The sequence below is a fragment of the Ammospiza caudacuta genome, chromosome 1, assembly GCF_027887145.1.
Source record: "Ammospiza caudacuta isolate bAmmCau1 chromosome 1, bAmmCau1.pri, whole genome shotgun sequence".
Lineage (NCBI taxonomy): Eukaryota > Metazoa > Chordata > Aves > Passeriformes > Passerellidae > Ammospiza > Ammospiza caudacuta.
The window spans coordinates 140,383,534-140,407,903 of NC_080593.1; the positions used below are offsets into that span (position 1 = coordinate 140,383,534).

General features: G+C 35.3%; 1 protein-coding gene across 3 annotated transcripts in view; it reads left to right on the plus strand.

Moving 5' to 3' along the window:
• The window catches only part of CSMD3 (CUB and Sushi multiple domains 3), a 586,238-nt gene that overhangs the window by 284,872 nt on the left and 276,996 nt on the right, over positions 1 to 24,370 (plus strand). For all 3 annotated transcript variants that reach the window (XM_058820586.1, XM_058820594.1, XM_058820602.1), the window contains one exon: positions 2,174 to 2,286. In XM_058820586.1, coding sequence (XP_058676569.1) covers positions 2,174 to 2,286 — 113 coding nt within the window. The remainder of the gene's footprint in view (positions 1 to 2,173; positions 2,287 to 24,370) is intronic.

The following is a 24,370-nucleotide window of genomic DNA, read 5'->3' on the forward strand; positions in this document are numbered from 1 at the left end:
CTGGCTCCTGTAACAAGCCTTTTGAAAATCCAGCATACAAATTGTGAAATTAAATCTTTTAGTATGCTTGCTGTGTTGGGTGTGCATGTGTCTAATCTCATATTACAGGTTGTCTTCAGCAAATGGAGAGTGTCACAATCTTCTGAATGTCCTCAAACCCAGTCTTCAGCGTACTCTCTCAGGGGGAGAATATATGTCACTGGGATGTGGGAGGAGTAGTTCTGGAGTTGTAGAGGAAGAGTTGGAAAACACCCTGCTGGGTGTTGTAACTGTTAAGCTGTTTAATAAAAAGGGAGACATCATAATCACATACTTCCATTTCTACTGCTCTCAGTGTTCACTCTTTAGCTTTTAAAAGGGAACATGTACTTCCAGGACAGGAATCTCGGTACTGAATACAGGGTAGTGGAAACTACATAAATCCCCAGAAGGACAGAAAGAATAATTCTCCAGTGCAGAATTTCATTATTTTTTTTAATAGCTTCCTTCATATAATAATGATTTTCTGGATCTTATTGCTCTGTGGCCCATTCCTAAATGTCTTACAGGGACTTATAAAAGGACTTAAAAGATAGATCAACAAGTGATTTTTCTGTTCTCTTGATTTATTCTTGTTTTTTTTTTTTCATTAATGTATTTTCAAATGTTTTTTTTTTCTTCCTGTACTATTTAATTGGAAAGTATTTCTTGTACAAATATGGATGAAATAAAAAGTATTTATAATTAATTTCATAAAATGGGAATGCTGAACATTTTGATGGAGAATTTTTAAGGAAATTATTCTGTCTGACACAACAGAAAGATTAATATACTCAATGCCCTTAATATTCAAAATACATACTGTCAGTCACCGGTGACAATTACAAAACTCTGTTAGCCATTACATCAGTGTGGTTTTTCAGAAACATCCTGTTAATCTACTAATTTGGCAAAGACTGAATTCACTGAAAACACTTTCCCTTAGTGCAGGAATGAGCAGTTAATATGTTATTTTGGCCAGGCATTTACTTGTTCAGTTCTGGCAAGAGTCTTTCTAGTAGCTCCATCTGTGAACACAGATGTGGGAAACAGACGTGGGTTTTTTTCCCACAGCAGACTATTCAATAGAGAAGGAAGCTAAAAAGGACCAGAGAGAAGAACTAAAATTAACTGTAAAATGCATTTAAAGTAGTCCATTTTAAGTTTCAGCTAGCTTTAAAGAATGGTTAGAACTTCAAAAAATGAGCAATTTTCATTGCTATACAGTATTGTGCTTGTGATCCACTTTACAAGAATAAAAAATATGTGGAAGCTGTTCAGCATTTCATTTCAGATAATAAACTATAACAGAATCTGAGACAAAATTTTGGGGAAAAAAATGCAATAATAACATAAAACTACAGATTTCACAACATTTCCTTATTGCTATCACACTGTTCATTCAGCAAATAGAACCAACATTTAGGACTGCGCTGATTTGCAAGTTTTTGCAAATAATATTAAAATTAAAAGAAAAAAAAGAAAATCAAGTTTACTTCTTTCTATTAATCAGCATCCTGTAAGAGTAGAAGGTTTAAAGTTGTGACATTTGTTAGTTTTCTTAATGAAGGAATAGACAACAGCTTATTCTTTTTAGGCTGTTTTTCCTTTTTTGTAGAAGATGTGATGAGAGGAGGTGAGAGAGTGCAGGGAAGACAAGAGCCTTCATAATAATGTTGCTACTTAAAAATGACAGCTTTCTTTTAAATATGGAAGACATGTATTTTAAAGTGGGTAGCTGCATACTAGAAAAATCAGAGAATCACTCTAATGCCTCATTATGGGCTTCTAATGCAATTGACACGCCTTCATGTACCTGAGTAGTGGACACTGGATTGTCAGATGAGGTTAAGGATTAGGGAGGTTGCATTTCTTTCTGAAGCAGCAACTGAAAGTGAGATGAATATTTCAATACAACATAAGTAGTAGTTGCATGTGTTTATAGACTACTATCAATTTTCCAGTCATTGGAAATGTGAGATTTGTCCTGGTGGGTCAGCTAGTAAATAACTAATTTAGTGTGAGCTGAATGCAATGAATTTAAAAGTAAATATTAAAAAAAAATGCTTGGCAGTTATTTAGATTTCTTACAAAAAGAAAAAAAAAAATCTCCTTAATGCTTAATGGCTTTACAGAAATTTTCTTCTATCTATAGGTTAACCGGGAGCTTTGTACCAGACTTAATTGTGAGCATGAGCAATCAGATGTGGTTGCACCTTCAAACGGATGAAAGTGTGGGCTCAATTGGTTTCAAGGTTAACTACAAAGGTAATGACATCATTGGAAGCAAATGTAATGGTGTACCAAAAACTAGGCCAATATTATGGAATGTTTTTCTTTCATACTAGTGAGTGGATGCATTCTATTTCCAGTTCAGTCAGTTTTAAAAAGAAGAAAAATATAAGCTGAATTGTAAAATAAAAAACAAAAAACAAGCAACAAAAACTCTTAAAGGTGTTGTGTTACATGAAACACAAGCATTTGTTTGATATGTTGTAACAGCAATTGAGTTTTGACATTTAACTTTACACTTTACTCTTATTTTCTCTTATTTAATATTGGCAACTATTAAAATGAAATAATTCTGTGGTTATTTAAAGATGAATGAGTAAAACAAAATGAATACTTCCTACATTTTTTTGAAAATTAATGTCTGTCATAACATAAAAATACCCCTGCGAGTGAGCAACTTGAATTACTACTAAGTTTTGAGCCAGGACCAAAAAAAACCTAATAATGGTATTCTTTATGGTCTTAAAGTACATAATGCACTATATAAACAATCTGTTGCTATTTGATACCTCTGGAAGGGCATACACTTTTTATAGAGCATGAGCAGCGAAAGTACAACATATATATGCATATTCGTGCATTTCTGTATTATTAAAGAATGGGTGTTTTTTTATATTACCTTTGACATAGATGTATGTCTTTCTTACAAAAACTTTAATTTCATGGTTGCTGTCTAGCTCCAAAACCAGATAATAGAAAGTATGATTATTCATCAGAAAATGAGAGAGGGGAGGAAAAAGTTAAACCAGTGATTGTGCATATTAGAAATGGAGCTGATGTTGCTGAGAATCGGCAGAGGGAGTGAATGAGCATATTGTGAATAAACCTGCACAGTGTGACTTGCTGGGGTGTTTTAGTTTTTTTTTTTTGGTTTTTTTTTTTTTTTTTTTTTTTTTTGTCCATAGCTTTCCTGTAGTGTAAAGTAAAACTCCACAGAGGTGTGGTACAAGTGCACTTGTGCACTCTAGATATTCATATCTAGTGGTCTAAGATAAGAAGACCTTAGTACTTTGCTGCATGGTACTAATTAAGACCAAAGATTTCCAAATTCAGGCTATTGAAAGGGGCAAGAGAAGGATTAGTATAAACAAGTTCAATAATTTCCTAAGACAGCAAATTTCCACTTATTTGAGTGGAAAAGGATGGGGTTTTGATCTGAACTCTAACTTGCAGAGCTCAAGTTGTCGATTCTTTTGTTTACATGACTCTTTCCTGATAAAATTAGTTTTACTTGCAGCAGTTTTAGTTTGCAGAAGGCAGAGGATTATTGTCTATTCTTACATGCTATGTCTTTTATTCATGAGTTACATTTATTCTTAGAAGCTATAGTTCTGCAAGAATAAAATTAATTGAATATGAATAGGTAGAAGGGTACAGAAAGGGTGAACATTCACAACAGCATCTCCATTTAATCAACTTAGTGATTGTATGCCTAGATATTGAATCTATTTCTCTCTTGCCCTACAATGGTAATTTTTTTTAGTTCACTAAATAGCACTTGAATGAAGCAAACAATGAATATTTGCTCTGTGGTGGTGGTTGTGTGGGGGGATTGCCTTTTTTTTCTCCTTTTATTTCTGTTTGGGTTTATTTTGTGGGATTCCCCACCACCACCTCACTGCCAATCCAGAGTCTGGGATAATATTTTTATCTAAGTTGCCTTCATTTTGATGCCTGAGAGGATGTGTTTATTAGACATATCAGAAATTAGGCAATGGTCATAAAATGGAAGGGTATCAAGGGCAATCATATCTTAAGGGATTGCTATTTCTGTTGTTTTTAAAACTGTGTTAAGTCCTTTATAGTAACGAGGGTAGGCACTGAAAACAGATGCATAAATGTGTAGTATTTTGGATTTGCAACGGTTCTGCAATTTACGTTTTTAAATTTATGAATTGGAAATTGAGAGAAAATCCAGTGAGGTAAAACTGAGTATTTGCATTAGAACAGTGCATTCAGGGCTGTGACATAACACTGAATTATTTACTAGAATAAAAAAAAATGCAAAGAATTTTCCCTTTTAAGAGAATTTTTAGAGATACTTATTAGAATTATGATTTCTAGAAGTCAGGGTCAAAGGGAATTTCAGTTTAAGTTATTTCATTATTTCTTTAGAATGTATGCTTAGCTTGCTTGTTCATCTCTTTACTAGATACTAGATCAAATGTATTACTTTAACTTCACCTCTTCCACCTCACAAATTCCACTATCCACTTAGACAGCTAGCTATGGCTGATACTGTATTTATTTTACATGTATTTATTTTACATGTATTTATTATGTGTTTAAGTCTTGTAAATTTCTGCTTATGTGACAGGTACAATTACGTTAGCATTTTACCTTAGATCCAGCAGTTTAATTTTTGAACTGAATCTTCTCCTGATCATTCCCACTGACCTTGTTTTAGTTTTCATTATGGAGCAATCTTGAAAGGCACAAATTACATTCGTTTGAGGCAATTCATAAGATGCAATTGAATGGCATCAGGAATAGCATTGCTTTGGTGCTTCAGCTGCTAATGGGCATTTCTCAGGAACTTGTAAAGCTTTTTTCAAAGTAAAACCACTAAAACACAATGAAATGCACGTAGATAATATGGGTATTTATTGTTTCACTTTATTGATCTACTTATGCTGGAGTTAATTATTTGATATTGTACTTATAACAGTATTTACTAACACTAAAATAATTTACTACTAAAAGGTTTTGATGATCTGCTTCTGTGCTTCTCAGACTCAACTATAACTAGATGTAGTGGAGATATCCATGCCTCATCCCATCAAAATTTATGAAGCCATTCTTAAATCTTAGTGACATTTGCATCTGATTCTGGGCATTTTGAAGATCATTCCAATTCCTACCTGGAATTTGAGGAGCAAAAGGTTATGGGATGTCATCACCATCAGTGTCATCACCCAGTGCCCTTTCCCCACTGTTCCCCAAAATAATACACTTGCTTACAGGGCAAGATAGAAGGACACCTCCTTTCTGACTGCAGTAGAACTGAACATGCCACATCATTTTTAGTTTTAGAAATAGACAAAATAATTTTTATATACATCTGTATATATCCGTTTTTAGCTGATTTTTTTCTTTTAAGTTTGTTATTACAAGAACTAACAGATGATCCTCTTTTATGTATCTGCCATTTGATAAAATCTAGGAAGATTTTGCGAAATTTTGTTTACTTACACATTGAGGTGTTGCACATGGAGCTATTTTATGGTTTTTAATAGCTGGATAACATTTAAAATATTAAAAATTAAATATTTGTGAGGCTATTTTTAAGTAAATAAATATTAATTGTTGTTATATAATCTCTTTTCCCATATCACATAAAATAACACTACTTAAAATGGTAGAATAATTAATATAGGGATTAGACAGGACAGAAATACAAGCACTGCCTCATTATAGATAATATTTTATCTCTTAGCCACTGTGGTATAAATTGTTTTGGGTCTGTTTCATGCCTCAAATGTATGTGTAGCTTTATTAAGTAAAAACATGGAATGTTTAGAAATTTAACTGAATTATTTTCACATCATAATTTTAGGAATTATTTGAAAACCTTTCTTTAGAAGTGAGATCAGGCTTTGGTGATTGTGTAGTTAACAAGTAAAATAAATAAATAATGGATTTTCAGACTTGCCATATCATTACTATGAAAAGAAACCACAAATTAATAGTTTTAAATGTTGGAGTGTTTCATGAATGCTTAGGATCATTCAATATTTCAGAAAATGGTACCATATTGTCACAGTAACACTTTTATTCTCAAAGCCATGGTGAAGAGAAAAGAAGTATGTAGCTAAACAGTAGTAGTAGAGAAACTATCTCCAAAATACTCAAACACTGGAACTGAATGGTCTTCATCTATAATTGAGTATAAAACAGCTGCACAAAATATGAGACAAATATATGGCAGAACCTTCAAAGAAACCCATTTTTCTGAATTTTGCAGATTTTGATTTCACAAAATCTTTTACAATCTAGCAATAGAATATTATAGTTCATGGAAAATTATATATGAGAATATAAAGTGTAATAGCTTTCATACACACTTCTCTCCTTTTGTAACTTGGGACATGTGTGAAAGATTAAATACAAGATATTCTTTATACCATCTTTCAACATAAACTGTATGACAAAAAATTTTGGATTAACAAATAATGTAAATAGTCATGGTGTAAAATAGTAGGAAAAGATGCTGTAGGGAATGAAATCAGTAATGTAAACATAGTAAAAATTGGCTTTATCAGCATCATGTGGGAAAGCTGAAATTGTGTTTAGGTCAGATGTGAGTCTTCTGGAACAGACAAAACTAACCATTTTCCACAATGATGACTGAACTTTAGGATGTGGGATTTACACTCTGACATCCTGTATTTCAGATTTCTTTTTGCTTGAAGCATGGCGCCCATCTTGCTTCAAGCACTATGTCTTGTTTTTGAGTTCTTGGGATACTAGTGGAGCCTGGGGCAGCTGTCTGGAGTTTGTGATCCATATTTTATCCTATTTTCATAGCATTAAGCACTGAGTTTCAGATACATCTGAGGGTTTTTGTCACAGATGGCACAGAGATATTTTTCCATGACTAACTGCCCAACAGTGATTGCTTTTCTATTGGTGACAGAGTACTGAATTATCTGAATCCATTGTTAGTCCCCTGTGTCTACAGTCATGAATTTCAAATGTGTGAAATAAGAACCATTTACCATAATACAGACTTCAAGAAGGTCTCACTTTGACAAACTGTGAAATTTGCCTATCTATGGAATACGTGCCTTCACGTTCATTCTACCAAGAGAAAAATATAGCTTTAATTTTACTGTTCCTATTATTGGCTAATTTAAAAAAAAAAAAACAAAACCAACAACTAAACATCAGTGAGACTTTGGACAGTTTCATTGTGTAGCTTTGAGTTTCACAAGACAATTGATGTGTTTCTTTAGTTAAATACTATGTAATCCCCCTTTTGTGAGGATGGGGGAAGTAAAGCTTTTCTGCTTTCTACATATCAAAATCAATAATTAAATATATGACACATTTCTACTTCCTGAATTGTTCAATTTTATAAATTTCAGTGTATATCCTTTTGTGGTATTTTAACTGTTCTGATGATTTCTGTTGCCTTTCTATCCACTCTTTTCTGTGTTTCTCATCATGTACTTGTTCTTTTTGTGTGTTTTGTGATGCAATAACTAGATAGGATCATATAAATTGCTTATTTGATTGGATTCTAGCCTCAGTTCTATGCCTTGTGCATCCTAACTTTGTTTTGCAGAATGACATGCAGAGATTTGCACTAACGTTGAAAATCCATGCAAATTATTTTAATCCATATAAGTTTCATGATTAGTTCAAATTCTTAAATGCAGATACTGCTTTGTATTTTTCAAAAATTTAAACACTTACTTTTGGGCAACTCTACTTACCAACAGTTTACTAATACAGTAAAAATTTCTCTATACCGATTCCACATCTGCTGAAAGTTGTTGAAAGTTTTATAATTCAAGATCATTTCTATTTCAGATATTTCTTGAACAGATTGAGCAAAAGTACATCCATTTCAGAAACTTGTGGCAGTTCCCCTTGTTAACTTAATGCCAAGATAGTAGTTGATTGTGTATTTTACTCTTGTGTTCTTCCTGCTTTGTTGGCCACAATTTACCACTGACTTTTTCTGACCCCACTCAGTCAGCCTTATCAAATATGTTAACAATATTTGTATCTAATTTTCAAACCATGCATTCAACATAGAATTTCCAGTTTGTAATCCCTAGATTAAAAGAGTATGAGAACAGTTTTAGAGAAGCATAAGAAAGATTCATGTAACTGGATACAACATAAGCAAAAAATAGCAAGAAATTATATAGTGATACTTCTACAAAATATTTTCTTACTCCCTAACAGTTTATGGCATAGACACTTTCTAAATCCAGTGTATTTAGAGTAAGTAAAACTTGATGGACTTTTTCATCCATGATTTCATCTGTTTTTCCTCTCAAGCTTACATATAATTTTAGTATTATAAATATTTTATGGCAAGGACATTTCAGTGAAGAAGTATTTCCTTCTGTTCACTGTAATTCTACTAGCTTTATCTGATGCCTTTTTATTTTTTCTAGAAAATACAATGTATTTAATCTTCCATTTTACTGCTTACTTGATTTTGCAGGACTTTTATTTCCTCACAGGTAATTGTCCTCATTACTGTTTTGTGCAAGCTATCATCAGCAAGCTTTGTCATTTCACTGCTTGCCTTGTTTTCCATCTTCTAATATATTGCCAGACAATAACTTTAACTACCCTGACATCTGCTGGACAAGCCACACAGCAGAGCAGAGACAATCCAGGAGGATCCTGGAAAGCTTGGTGGCCGCTTTCTGACACGGGTACTGGAGGACCCCACAAGGATTGGTGTGCTCCTCAGCCTCATTCTACTGAACTGGGAAAGCCTTTCTGGTGATATAAAGGTTGGAAGCAGCCTTGGCTGTAGTGGACATGAGATTGTGAAGTTCAATATTGGGTGAGGAGGAAGCAGGGCAGCAAGTAAAATTACAGCCATTGATTTCAAGAGAGATGACTTCAGTCTGTTTGGAGATGTTCCTTGAAGAATCTCATACAAAAAAGCACCACAGGGAAATGGGGTCCAAGAGAGTTGGTTGATATCCAAGCATCACATCCAACCCTGCACAAGAATGATGCATCCTAACAAGTAAAAAATCAGACAGAGGAGACAAGAGATGTGTGTGAATAAATAAAAAATTGCTGTCACTACTCAAACATCAACAGGAAATACACAGGAGATGAAAGCAGGGATGGAAGTGGCCTCTTGGAATGAATATGGAGAGATTGTCAGAATAAGTAGAAATCAGAGACCAGGAAGGCCAAGGCCCATCTGGAATTAAATCTGACCAATGATGTCCACAACAACAAGAGCTTCTTAAAATGGATCAATAAAAAAAGAAAAACAAAAGAAGAATGTGGGCCCATTAGTGAATTGAGAGGAGCCCTGGTAATAGAGGATGCAGAGAAGGCAGAGTTATCAAATGCCTTCTTTGTATCAATCTTCACTAACATGATCAGCCCTCAGGGTTCTCTGACACAGACCAGGGTAAAGGAGTCTTGGAAAGAAGACTTTTCCTTGGTGAAGGAGGATTGGGTTAGATAACACCTAAGCAAACTTGACATCCACAAGACCATGAGCTCTGGCAGGATGTGTCCACAAGAGCTTCTTGACACCATAGCGAGGTCACTCACAGTCATCTTTGCAAGGTCATGGCAATCAGGAGACGTGCCTGGAGACTGGAAAAAAGCAAATCTCACCCTGGTCTTCAAAAAGGGCAAGAAGAAGGACACAGGGAACTATTGGGCAGTCAACCTCACTTCAATCCCTGGAAAGGTGATGGAGCACTTCATTCTGAAGGCATCTGTATCTATATGGATGACAAGAAGTGTTAGATTAGAAGTATTCAGCATGGATTCACTAAAGGTAAATCAAGCTTGACCAAACATTGCTTTCTACAATGAAACAACTACCTGGATCAATGAGGGGAGAGCAGTGGATACTGTCTACCTTGGCTTCAGCAAAGCTTTTGATGCTGTCTCTCACAAAATCCTGATAGACAAAATCAGGAACTGTTGACTGGATGAGTGAGCAGTGAGGTGGATTAACTGGTTGAATGGCAGATCCCAGAGGGTCATAATCAGTGACAACCTAGTTGAAGTTTTTCACTATTGGTGAAAAAGATTCCATATTGGGCCCAGTATCATTTAACTTATTCATCAATGACTTGGATGAAGGGGCAGATGCCTCCTTGGCAAGTTGACTGATGACACAAGGCTGGGAGGAGTGGCCAACACCCCAAAGGGCTGTCCAGGCCTTCAGAAGGGCCTTAAGAGGTTGGAGAGATGGGCAGAGAAAAGTTTGAAATTCAACAAAGGGAAGTGCAGGGTCCTGCACATGGGGGAAAATAACCCCATGGACCATTAGAGGCTGGGGGCTGACCTGCTGGGAAGCAGCTCTGTGGAGAAGGACCTGGGGGTCCTGCTGGAAAACAAACTGACCATGAGCCCAGCAGTGTGTCTGTGTGGTCAAGAAGGCCAGTGGTGGTCTGGAGTGCATTAGGAAGAGCATTGGCACCAGGTCAGCAGAGGTGATCCTGCCCCTTTACTCAGCCCAAGTGAGGCACATCTGCAGTACTTTGTCCAGTTCTGGAATCCTCAGAAAAAAAAACAAAAAAAAAAAAACAAAAAAAAAAAAAAAAAAAAAAAAAAAAACCCAAAAAAAAACCCATGAAGTTCCTGGAGCAAGTCCAGTGGAGGGCAAAATAGATAAGGAAGGGCCTGTAGCATCTCTCTCATGAGGAAAGACTGAGGGAGCTGGGCTTGTTCGATCTTGAGAAAAGATCTTGGAGAGAGGATCCCATCAATGTCTATAAGTATTTGAAGGGAGGGCATCAGAGGATGGATCCAGGCTCTACTTGATGGTGCCAAGCAATGGGACAAGAGGCAATGAGCAAGAACTGGTGTGCAGGAAGTTCCACCTGAACATGAGGAGGAGCTTTACTGTGCAGTGACCATGCACTGGAATCTCCCTCATTGGAAAAATTCAAGAGCTGGAAGTATTCAATATCTGGACATTCTCCTGGGCATTGTGCTCTGGGATGACCCTGCTTGAGCAGGGAGGTTGGACCAGGTGACTCACTGTGCTCCCTTCCAGCCTTAGCTATTCTGTGATTCTGTGAAACAGTTCAGATACAGAAGAAGTCCATTAGTAACTTCTCTCCTCTGGTGGAACTGACCATTTACTTTTACCATCAACTAACTTTATTTTAAGCTAACATGCAGAAAAAAAGCCTGTCATTTTATGAAAGAGTTCCTAATCTCTGTAAGAACCTTCCATTTGGGCTTCCTCAAATGCTCTTTTAGAACTACAAATAGTATACTTAAACTGAATTTCTCTCATCTCTATGCCAGCTAATCTTTCTGGAAAGCATTAGTGGATTTATAATGCAGGACTTTGCTTTAAAAAAACCGTGGTGGTTTGTTGATGTAATTTTTATCCATGTGTCAGCTGAATTTAAGCTTAATTATAATTTCTACAGTCTTGTTACATCTCAGGTTTACATCTGTACTTTTCAGGTGTCTTTTGGAACTCTTCCCGAAAATAGAAATTGTATTTGCATCCCTGTCCTACATTACTAAAATCACCTTAAGAAATTGGACATTTCTTAAGCTTTTCAACCTGCACTTTGAATCACAACCCAAGTTCTCATAGAATCATGGGTACAGAAAAATTACTTAGGTTTTATACTATTGCTTTATGGCAGCTAGGCAAATTGGAAGCTTTTGGTATTTTCTGATGGAGTACCTATGTTATTTGGATACTAGTTGATAGTTTTGGGGGGTTATGAGAGGGATGTTTACAAATGATCATGTGTTTTTCCCTAGAAAATAAGTTCTTCCAAAACTTTGATACATACTTTGAAGTTTTGTGATGTGTTTTAGGTTGTTTTGTTTTGTTTTGTTTGGGTTTTTTTGTTTGTTTGGGTTTTGTGGATTTTTTTTGCTTTTAATTGTTGTTATTTTTGCTTGTTTTGTTGTTGTTATTGGGATATTAGCTTTTAATTACTAATTTCTTCCAACCAGTTTTTTAACATTGCAATCTTCAATAGTTCATCTTGATTATTAGAAAAGTTCATGTTTGTTGAACGGCTGAAACAAGGAGTTTCCTATCTTTATCAGGATATGTGTTTTGCATTTGGGTTTGAATAAAAAGACTACTGCTGCTCTACTAGCCATTTTCTACCCTTAATCAAGAGATTGTGTGCAATGTTTTTGTATATGTGTGCATTTAAACACACACAAATGCATTTTCAATCCAACAAATAGTCAAATGTTACTATGTAATTGGCTCTTTTTAAATATTCAAAATCATAATTTCATAAAATTTATAGGGAAAAATATAAATCAATGTTGCATCAGATGCGATCTTTCATAAAACCTTATTTGGTATTTCTGATATCTTAAAAGGCTATGCAGGTTATGTTATAAAGAAGGTCTTAAAAATATAAAGTACTCAAGGGTTAAGAAATTACATTTTAATGCAGCCACTGGAATTTAGCTTCTCAATAAATTTTTACCAGTATTTCTTGTAACTCTGTAATCACTCAAAGCAAATATATTGGTCTCAGGTCATTTAAAACTAACAATAAGATGTGTCTCTAAAAGTAGTTGCATCAGAATGTATCTTCATGTAGGGCTTTTGGATGTCTTTTAAAACAATTTCTGGAAGGTGTATCTTTTTGGTACTGAGAAACTTTCATTTTTCTGTTAACTTTCCCAGATCGGTGAAAATTGGTCTTCAGTCTTAAAGCAAGTTCTTAGAAAATTAAATTGTATATGCTTTTTCTCCATTTCACCTTTCTATGTCCCAAAATATTTATTTACTGGTGCTTTTTGCATATAAGCTTCTTTTTGAATGTTGAGTTTTAAATCTGATTTGGCTATGGGGCTAGATCATCTCTGGTTGGACTAGGCCATCTTCAGAGGTCTCTTCCTACCCTAACTATTCTGATTCTCCGTGTTAGTGCTGTTTAATATTATATTCTCCAAGTTGATTTAAAAATGAGGTTATTTGGCTTCAACAAGTCAACTTAATATTCATAATTGTACTTAATTTTTTTGTTTGGTTAAAAGGAAGGTGGCATATGACTACGATCCTTTTCTACAATTCCCCTCTTGTCAGTGGAGAACCGGTCAGACAAGTTCTTATTTGAAGGTGACTCCCACAACTTTTTAATTTTGTTCAATAAAATTGTAGGTCATTCTTTCTGCTTTACAATATTTAATTAAAAGCATTTAGCAATTCAACCTTTTGTGATAGTGTTATCCATAAAGAATTGGAAGGATTTTCACTGCTCTGACCTTAGTCTGTTGGGCAATATGAATACATTACATGTAGAAAGGTCATCTATTGCTATGTCCCTAAATATTAGCTACTGCTTAAACCAGGACGCTGGGCTAAGTGGCTGTTACTCTTTGTTGTCTGCAGTATTTCAGTGTGTATTTAACTGCCATCAGTTTTGTTGTATTCTGCATTAAGCATATATGTTATAAGAGAGTAACTGTTTATCTTTGATTTGGGAGTAAAAAGTATATTCAAAACAGCTTAAGTTAGAATTTTGTTACAAGCATTTATGAACCTTATCTCTATAACTGAAAGCAAAAACAAATAACACAAGTAATAAAACAATTCATGCTTTTCAAAGATTCTCCTGGCCAAAGGGTAGAATTGAAAAGCCCAACATGATAGATTAGCGGTAAGGAAATCTTGACCTGAAGAGCTCTAAAAAGTGGCAGGAATATAGAGTTCTTTGTCCGTACTTAACACCTTTCTTATCTCTGAGTGAATCTACCTCCTTATTTGCAGTGCATGGTTTTTTGTGTTCTCTACCAACTGGTCGTGATTCCTGACTTCAGACCTTATTTTCTCCACACATTTTACAACACTGAGAATGTGCCATGCCTGATTAGTCCATGCCTTTTACTACACTTGCCTTGAGTTGAAGGAGGCTCCTCCTGGTTGTACTGCATCAATTTCTTTGCAGTGGTGAAGGTCTGTGTGTGGCAGTCTCTGGAGATGTCAGCTTTCAAAACATTAAAGATGCATTTCCTGCTACATCAGCCTGTGAAAGGGTGACAGAAGTAAGATTTCCATCTGTTTATCTACTGAAATAACATCATGGCATAGTAGTTGCTTAATTTATTCATCTGTTTGCATTGCATAGAAGAGAGGGCTGAAAATGCATCTTGCTTGGGTAAAGTAGTTATTTTGTTTTGTATATTTCAGTATGTCAGGTAGATGCAAGCAAGTCATATTTAGAATCCAGTCAGGACTTAAAGTGCATGTATGTATAGATTTTTTTTCAATTTTTTTCCAGATAAAATATTCAAAAGAATAAGCATAACTGATTGAGATGTTACACTTTACTAACTTGGTCTTCTGGGTTTTCCATATTGCCAGGCATATGCCCTGAGAATTATATTTATTTTTCCCTTCTTTTTCCTCCAAGTCAATAATTAATTTCTGTGAGTGCTATTATGCTAGAAAACAACTACATCAGCAGGCCTTTTCATCATATATTTTGATAGTCTGAGAAATTTCTATTAATTACTTATATTGTGTTAGTGTAGAGTGTATCTTGCATTTATTGCTGGCATTTATTTCAGTTTGCTGTTGGTTGGCATTTTCTGTAACATATTTCCAGAGAAAATGCCTAAAAGCTATAATGCTTTAATGCTATAACGATTTGCCTGTTTATATTTGACTATTGCAGTTAACCCCAGCAGGCACCTCAATGCCACATGGCCACATCCTCACAATAGGATGGGGTACAGATTCCAAAAGGAAAAAGTGAGAAAACTCATGGACTGAGACAGAGTTTAATAAGTAAATCAAAAGCTGCACATGCAAGCAAAACTAAGCAAGGCACTCATTTTCCTTTTCCTGCTGTCAGGCAGATGTTTAAAAATGTTATTCATAAATGGGAATGCAGGCTCTGTATGTCTGAAGGTCCCTGTCTCCCTCCTTCTCCCAGCTCCTATCGCTGAGTGTGACATCAGATGCTCTGGGCTATCCCTGGGGCCAGCTGGGATCAGCTGTCCTGCCTGTGCCCCCTGGTTTGTGCTGCCACAGCCTCCTCACTGTTGGGCTGCTGAGGAGCACCCAAGGCCTGGCTTCTGTGCAAGCCCTGATCTGCAGTAGGTTAAACATCAGCGTCTCATCAATGCTGCTTTCATTGCAATTCCAAAACTGCACCATGAGCCTCTGGGAAGAAAACTGCCCCTTACCCCAGGCAAAACTATTACACCAGCTCACTACATGGTGATGCTTACTTCCAAAGATGGTGCACAGATAGTGCACTAACCATTAAATTACCGTGCATTACATTAACTTATTATTTTTCTCAACTGATGAGACTGTACTTTCACAGTAATTGGTGTTATTGACAAACTTTTACTAAGTTTTCATCTTTTTTTTTTGGTGATGAAGCAAGAGTTTACTAAAATCTAGTTTCTTTGCCACAGGCGACATTACGTGAATTTCTGCTTGATTTTTTTTTTTTTTTGCTTTTATAGTTTTTTTTAAATTTTAGGGTTTTTAAATTGAGAATTTGATGAAAGATTGTACAAAGAGAGTTTTAACTTAAAAGATGCCTTATTTATGCTGATAATTCATGTTGGTTATCTAAAATATATGGATAAAATATATCCATAATAATGTTTTTTTTTTCTTTCCCCTTTCTTTTAGCCCTGTGTGGTGAATTTCTATGTGTAAAGTATTTCATGACTGGAATAACATATTGTTGATCCCCATGGTGCAAATCTGTTATTAAAGTGAGGTGTATAGTGTGAATTTGCATTCCTAAAAACTAAGGCAAAAATCCAATCTCTAACCTTGAGAGGATTTTTTTTTTTGTGTTGTCACATCAAAAAATAGACAATCATCTTTATCCTTGAATTCTAAATCCAGGCTTTTAAATTTTTTTCTTTAATAAAAGGAGGAGGGTGGCATCTCTCTTTGCCTTTAGCTTTAGCTTTATGTAGTTTTTAGCAGCATGTACAAAATGCTGATAGATTCAATTTTATCAGAAAACAAAATACTGCACTGACTGACCAGTGCTCCAAGGTGGTGCTAAGGTGTCTAAACGCTGAGCCTTTACCTTCTCTGTCAACAGCTCAAAATACATTTCTTTGTTTTTGTTGTCATTACTATTACAATAATAATGTTGCCATTATTAGTTTCCTGTGTTTTAGTATCTGTCCATATCTTTTATAATTCACAATTAATGGCTTCTCCAGATACTGAAGAAAAGTTCTTCCGTTTACACAAAAAGATCTACTTGCCATGGCTGCTCTGTTCTCTCCTTTAATCTCTCCTTCTCTCCCACTCCTCCTCACAATTACTTTCCATCTCATTCTTCTCCCCTTTTCTTTTCCCTTTTTCCTCTCCCCTTCCTCTAGGGTGAAATATTTTGCCCATTGAAAATGTTGCAAATCATGTAAAAAGTGATCTGCTAAGCTGAAGTACCACAAGGTGAGAGTAGCTGATCTGAAATTCCTTGTAACTTGTAATATTCATAAAGTCTGATGGAACACCTGAGAAAGTGAGTGGCAGAGAAACCCTAGGAAGATCCAAGGTGATATGCCTAGGCAAATGTTATGGTTTTCCAGACAACATGCTGTGGAGTTTAATGCTTCTGATGCAGTCTTTGGTCCCATTCACTCTAAAAATACAGTGAATATTCAGAATTAGTTTTATTTTCTAGAATCTCTAAGTTAAAATGAAAGAAAAAGTAATGGGAGTGTAAAAAACGTTTTCCCCATGGTCTCCATGATAGCTTCTTTCTATTGCTCTATTTTTAACTTTAGATATCACAAACCTCAGGTTCCATAGATCTGTCAGCATTTATACACTATGCAATTCTGAAAATAATCTGAGAAACAAATATTTTTTTGGTTTTTCAAGCAGGAAAAAATGAAGATTTTGAAATATAAACTTGCGCTGTTTTATGTCATTCCTCCAAAAATTATTTTTGGCTTTTTCTTGTTCTGAATTACTTATCATAATACTGACAATAAAGACATTTTTATCAATCCAGTGTCCCTTGGAGACAATTTTCTGTTGTTTAGTTTTGTCATGTTGAGAACCACCAGAAAAATACCTGTTCTTTTATGGTTTGTAACAATCAGACTTCTATATTTGTTCTTTACCATGGGAAAAAAGGAAAAAATTTGACTCCCTCAAGTGGGAACAGATTTCAATATAAAAAAAATAAAAATGCACACAGAGTTTTTGCAGTTGAATAATCTAACATGTATGTGGAATTTCAATTATTTTACCTAGGTGAAAGTACAACTGCATTGTGAAAGTAAAACTGAACAAAGTTGCAATTCTATGGTGAAAACTTTAATAATGCTGATTTAATGGTGATAGGGACAGCTAATGAAAGAAGACCACAGCTGGCTTCTCAGCTAAACTGAGTTTTGGGATCCTGTTTTGGACTACTTGTAACTGGGGCTTAGGAGAGCAGCAATTGAAAATACAATGTCTGGGAAATTTGAAATAGCTTCAAGAAACTTCAGTGATACAGAAATGCATTTAAGGTCTTTGTTTCAATTTCTGCAGATAATAGGTTTTTTTCTTTTTAAATGGAACTGGAGATGGTAGTGGACTTGGGTTGGTTTTTTCAATGATTAACTAATATGGAAAAACATATAAAACTGTACAGTATAATATCAATTAAATCTGCATTTTAAACTCATTGGGAAAATATGGAGATATGAGGATGTGCCTCTAAACTAACAAATCTTTATTACTGCTTTTGTTAGTCACTTAAGACTATTAAGTTGAACTGTTTGGATTGTTACAGAGACCCATTTGTGAAGAAAATGAACTTTACTAAATAGGTGTCATGACCAGTATTTTAATTAAATGGTAATTAAAGAGATATTATGACAACTTTCTCTGAGTATTAATGTAAATTATTGAACAAATACAGAAGTTAACCTGATGAAATTAATTAGATGACATGAAACAAATGAGTTCACAAGTCAGCCCTAGAAGGTGCTTTTAGTAGGCATTTAATAATAATGAAAATTAGAAGGCTGTTAATGATGTTATTTGAAACTCAACTGAATTCCTGGAAATAGGGAAGCAAGCTGATATTATTCCAAATTTAAAGAAGGAATTTAAAATATTTTTGTTTCGTGTAATTTTGAGCACCTTGTCCCTGAAATCATGGGGTTTGCAATTCTTCCTCTTTGAGGAGGCATTTCAGGGAGGTGATCTGAAGATCAGCTCATCTAAGATGATGAGAGCTGTGTCATCCAGACAAAGGAAGGGATAAAGAGCAACTTGCACTTCAGTGGAGTGATATATTCAGTCTAAGCATAAGCAAATTGGAACACAGTATAAAAACAACTAAGAATTTCTTCTTTGTCTGATTCACGTTTTAAGTCTAGCATTTAGATTATCTAATTTACACAGAGGAAATTTATTAGCAATACATATAAGATGGTGTAAAACTTTGCTATTATCTGCTCCTTTTCCCTGGATTTCAATTTACCTTCACAAAGTTTTTTTGTGCCCTAACATTAACATTTGCCTTCCACTTGCAGAAGGCAGTGGGGAGGAATGTACTACAATTTATCAGCATCCTGACTTCAGTACTTGGAGTAGGATGATCCTAGTGGGACTCCCTTCTCCTTTGGGTCTCCTTAGGCAGCTGTCCTTACCTACTGCTTGAAACAGCCAGCTTGTTTATGGTTGTTTTCTTTTTTATTTCTTTCTTGTTGTTTTCTTTTTTATTTCTTCTTTGACTCCCAGTTACTCTTTTGAATTTGCACGATCCACTCGCCCACCTTGCACCCCTATTTCCACAACCACCAAGGGCTGTGAAATATTATGCAGTGATTACCCCCATTAGTCAGAGCTTCCCTGCGCATGACTGGCACAAAAGCTCAGAAAGGACAAGTAATAGGTCACATCACTGCCAAACAACTTCTGTTTTGGCTCAAACCAGTTTAAAAGCAGCTCTGGCCATGGCAAACCCAGTCAAACACTGAACCCTGCCATGGCAGGTCATTGCAATGCTTATGGCCATTTAATGTTAATGGGATAGCAACCACACTATATACAACCTTCCTAAAAAGAAAGTTTAAATGCTTTTAAGACTTTTCCTCCAGAACCCAGAGTTCTCTCCAGTCAATTGTCTATGCGTTGCTAACAAGTAGACCACATATAATTTATATATATAAGAGATATATATTAAAAATTGTGAAACATATAGGTGTCTGAATTAGTTCTATGGAGAAAAATGATGTTAAATGCATTGTTTCTTCAGTCTGAGATGATAAAAAAAGTAATCAACATCCACATATTATGAGTTAGGGATAAGGGAAAAGGCAGACAAGTGGTAAAGTTCACTATAATTACAGAAATGACTGCTTTTATAGACCAGATTTATAATAAATACATATAGGTGCATGGAGAAAATGGTTGCCTACAACTAGGAATTTCAAAAGGGGGAAGGAATTGTGCTTGACTTTCGAAAAGTAGTGAATTGTATGAAAATTTAAACTTTTTGGTAGTAACATTGTCAGTAGTAATGAAGGAAAAAAAAGACCTTTCAGTTTAAAATTTTGGCCAAATTGAGGAGAAAACAAAATTACCTTAATTGTTAGTGACAAAGATTAAGTGTGCTTTTGAATACAGTCACTTTCTTGTTGGCAAGACCTAGGGACTGACACCGATTTATTATTTATTATATACAACCATGAATTTTTTAGAATTCTGTCTTGCAATTACTTAAAACAGATATGGATGTAATGCCTGTAGGATATGGACATAGCTGCAATAATAAATCTTATCATAAGTCTAACTGTAAGAAGTATGAAAAAAACCCCTTAGACCATAAGTGTTATGGTTGCTTTCTACATGACATTTGTAGATCATATTTAGGTTAAAAAATACCTTCATATCTGATGATAGAAGCCATTGAGTACTATGACTATCTGAAGATACTGCATTGTAATTTGTTTATTTGAGTGTACTGTGCTAATATTATTTTCTCCTCAAATTGGTTATTTTTCTCCCTAAGCTTAGCCACTTAAATGTACAGTAAGAAATAGATAAATTAAATCAAAAAGAATCCTGAAAATGTACATTGTGTTAGTGTACTTATAATCTGTGAAAATGCCTTATACTTGGGCAGTAGTGAATACACTATGTATTTAGTTAACATGGCAATTACTACTGTTAACTTTTTATTTCAACCTAAAGGACACCTGTAATCTGACAGTCCAGCCCCAGGCTTCATAAAATGAAAGCGCAGACACAGTGTAATAAATAACATTTGGCATAGCGGTATGGTGCATTATTTCCTACTTTAGCATTGCATTTAAAAAGACTAAAAGCTGCACATGACAGAATTTAAGCCCTGGGCATAGTTTTTTCTCAAAATAAAAAAAAGTCTCTAGAATATTACAACCAAGAAATAGGCATAATCTAAAAGCTTCAAGGCACCTTTTCTACAGCTTTGTAGAAACCAAATCACTTCATCTAGTGTGACATATGTACTGTAATATATGGTGTGCCAAGTCAATTAAATCGTTAATTGTCTGTTTTTAAGAAAAACAGATGGTGGGTCAAATTTTATTCACTTTCAACAATTTTAGGTCCCACACCTATTGGTGATATGCTCATATTACCCAGCAGGGAGTTGAAAAAAGATTGTCAATGCCTTTTTCAAACTGTCTGCTTTTCCTCACCACTTCCACCCTTGTTTTAAGGAGTATTTAGAACTGGTTTTGTTTTGTGGGTTTTTTTACAAGTATCATGGAGGTTTTTTTCTGTTTATCTATCCAAAATGCAGCTGTAGCTTAGAAATAATCATATAAAGGTATAGACTAGTGATTGGAAGTTTTCTGGTTTTGATCTCTTCAACTATTTATTAAGGATTATAAAATTAATTTGCTTTAACATGGTCTTATTACCCAGCTGACTGGTCCTGGAAATCTTTTCTCCATTAATTCTATAGTTTATTTTAAAGCGTCTTCTGCAATAATTTTACAATGGCTGTATTTAGGATATTTGGCTAGATATGTGAATCATAATTAAAATCATTACATTTGAGGCATGTTCTCAATTGTTAAGAGTTTTTTACTCTCTGTTCTCTAAGTAGTAACTAGTTATTACCTTCCATGCCAGGGCAATATTTTCTTAGAATAGAATCATCAAGGCTGGAAGAGCCATTCAAGATCACCCATCCAGCTCTTCACTCAGCACTATCATTGCAAACACTAAACTGCCAAACCAGATCATGCAGTGCCAGATCCAGACACCTCCTAAACATCCCAGGGATGGTGACTCCAACACCTCCCTGGGCAACGTATCCCGATACCCGACGACCCTAACAGTGGAATTTTTATTCTAACAGCCAATCTGAATCTCCCTATCTGAGCTTAAGACCATTTCCTCTGCTCCTGTCACTGCAGACACAGCAGTGGAGATCAGCCCCCCCCTCACTACTCCCTCCTTACAGAGAGTGGTGAGCTCCCCCCTGAGCCTCCTCAGAGATTCAACAAAAACAGCTCCCTCGGCCATTCCTGCTAAGACCTATTTCCTAGGCCTTACAAGAGCCCTGTTGCCTTTTTCTGGGCACACTGCAGCACCTCATTGTTCTTTTTAAAGTGAGTGGCCCAGAATTGAGTGCAGTACATGCAGTGAGGCCTCACCAATGCTGAGTACAGTTCTTCCTGCAGATGCCCTCTTTTTTCATAGGCATGTCTGCTAAAGCAGAACCATCTGTTAGCTAAATTCTGGAGTAAATTCTTTCATTTAAATATTAGTCTAATAAGACTTGAAAGTGGAAAAGTATTATATTCTGTCACTGTGAAGCTTTGTGCAGGTAATATATGGACAGCCAGAACAAAACTAGCTTATTCCTTTTGTCTCTTTGTTTAGCAAGATAGAACCAACCTGATCAAAAGAATCAACATTCCAGTCTTCCTCAGGGACTGTCAGCCTTCTTTTTCCAGTGAGACCAATACTACTGAAAAAACTTAACACCTCATCTTTAATTTAAAACATGATATTTAGCTATACCTTTCATTTACCAAGTGAGGAGGGGTGGGGTGGGGGTGGGGGGGAAGCCCAGACTTAATTCAAAAGAAAGAGAAACCTAAAGATTTAGGTTTTGCCCAAATTGGGCTATTCCTAAGACATTTGGAGACACACAACAATAAGATAATTACCTAAGATAATTTTGTTTCCATTGAATTCTGGTTGGCTTTATGCCCATGATCATAAAGTCAGCACTGCTATGTCTAGTTTTCAATTGTTAACACAGTCAAAATGAATGTATTTAAATCTACTATTTCTGTGCCAAAGGAGGTACTTATTGTCATCTATGATGTGCATCTCTTTACAAAAACTGTGATTTTTCCCACTTTTTCTACTAGTTATGATATTTTTGAAAAGCTACATTTATTGTAAATAGGGAAGATTTCTTGTTGTTTGCTGACACATTAGTTACAGTATTTTATTTTTCTGGAGCATTTCAAGTAGCGTTCTTGCCAGACTTAAATGCTCCTTTTATAAAATTGTCAAAATTCTACTATATGGTTGAACCTTAGACTGATTTATTGAGGGCCGGTAAAGAAGATCAAGATTTTGGCACTGTGTTGTGACCCGAGTTGGTGGTGAAGATAAATCATAACAACATGGTGTGATCTGGGCCCAGTGAAGCTGCAATTTCACATTACTCCTGTGCTTCTTCCACCATTACTGAACTACCAGTAATATACTTGAAGTACTTAAGAAATGAATGTAGTTCAATAATGTTAGGTTTTGTTGCTACAGAAACCTCTTTAATGAGCAGTTCGCTTTAGTGTATTTCAAGTATAAATTTACTTTGTATCCCAGTTTCTTTTGTTCAGTGAAATGCATGTAAACATACAGTTTCCATATGAGATAAGTGCTTCAATCACTTGACTAAAGGATAAAATGAGGTAGCTGTTTTGTTGGGTTTTTCTTAGCTCCTTTTCAGCTTTTTATGGCAACTTGTCTTCAGAACTTTTCTGTGAAAGGAAATATTTAGTGGCAGACTTTAAGTTTTAGAGAAATAATGAACATTTGACTTAAGACCTAATTTCAAATTCCTGTAATTTCATTAAAACTATTGGTAGAAAGTGAGGGTCCGAGTGAAGGAGAGTTAACTCCTCCTAAAGTAATGGAGTTGGTGTGAACAGTCAAATTTAGACCCTGAGCACTTTCATAGAACTGTCTGTTGAGGAGCAGGGGTGGCACCCCAGCGTAAAACACAACCTCTCAAAATCATAATGTGGCTGTGGAATAGCCACAAGGCTATTTGGTGACAAGGTGAACAAGGTGAATTCTCAGTAACAGGCAGATCAAAAGCATTTTGTGCAGAGAAGTGTTCCATGTCCAGCTATCTTGCAGAACTGAAATTTACTGGGTGTTTTAGTGAAATAATTAAGTGTGGGTAACATCCCATTAGATCTCTTCTGAAAGGATCCAAGAATAAATGTTACTCTTTAGACTTCTAATTTTTCATGATTTCTAGTTTAATTTAATTTTTACTACTTTTCTATGTTTAAGCACCACTTACACCACTACTTTCAGTAGTAGAAGTGAGCTGATTATTGATGAAGTGAACATTTTTTTTCTGGCTAAGGGGTTCCTAATCTTGTTGGAGGTTCCATCGTCATTTACATTATTCAGACCTTTCAAGTGAAAGTTTGGTCTGTTCAATACTGCCATCATGAGTTTGCATTTATGAAATCAAATAAATGTGTAGGAATATGGTTTTTTTCAGGTAGACTTGCTGAACCTGCTTTTGAGAAACTGGCATCTGATAAAATGTATCTGACTTGTGAATTTTCTCTAATACTTGTCAGCCTTCAAATAGGCAAAACAGTTTCCAGCTGTTTTTTGTCACTCTTTGTGTAGAACACAAAGAGTCACAAATTTGATTCCTTTCTCTCCATAGAGGTTCCCTTTAACAAAGGACATTTCTTATTTCTTTTACCAGCTTCATTAAAACACTTGTCTTCACAAAGGGAATGGAATTATGTCTTGCAGAATTTGTAAGTGACACTGAGGCCAACTTATGATAATATTATGTATTTCCTTCTCTCATTCTTTCATTTTCTATTTCTTTAATTCATTTTAAGGCTTCCATTGGATGACAGTGAACGTATACATGGTATATTCTTAGTCCCTAAACCCATGACAAACTCAGTTTGCACTCTGCCTCCTGGGCCAGTGAATGTAATTCAGTGAGATTTAGGAATCCCCATTTAACTTCTATATCTAGAAATTATAGGGAGCTGTCACAAATAAAACTCATTTTAATCAAATGTCGTAAAGTGTAACTTTAATGCAATTCTCAGCACTTTATGTTTTCTGGCTGGTTTTAAATCTGTTATTTTGTGTGCATGAGTTTCAAATAACTAGAAACAGTAA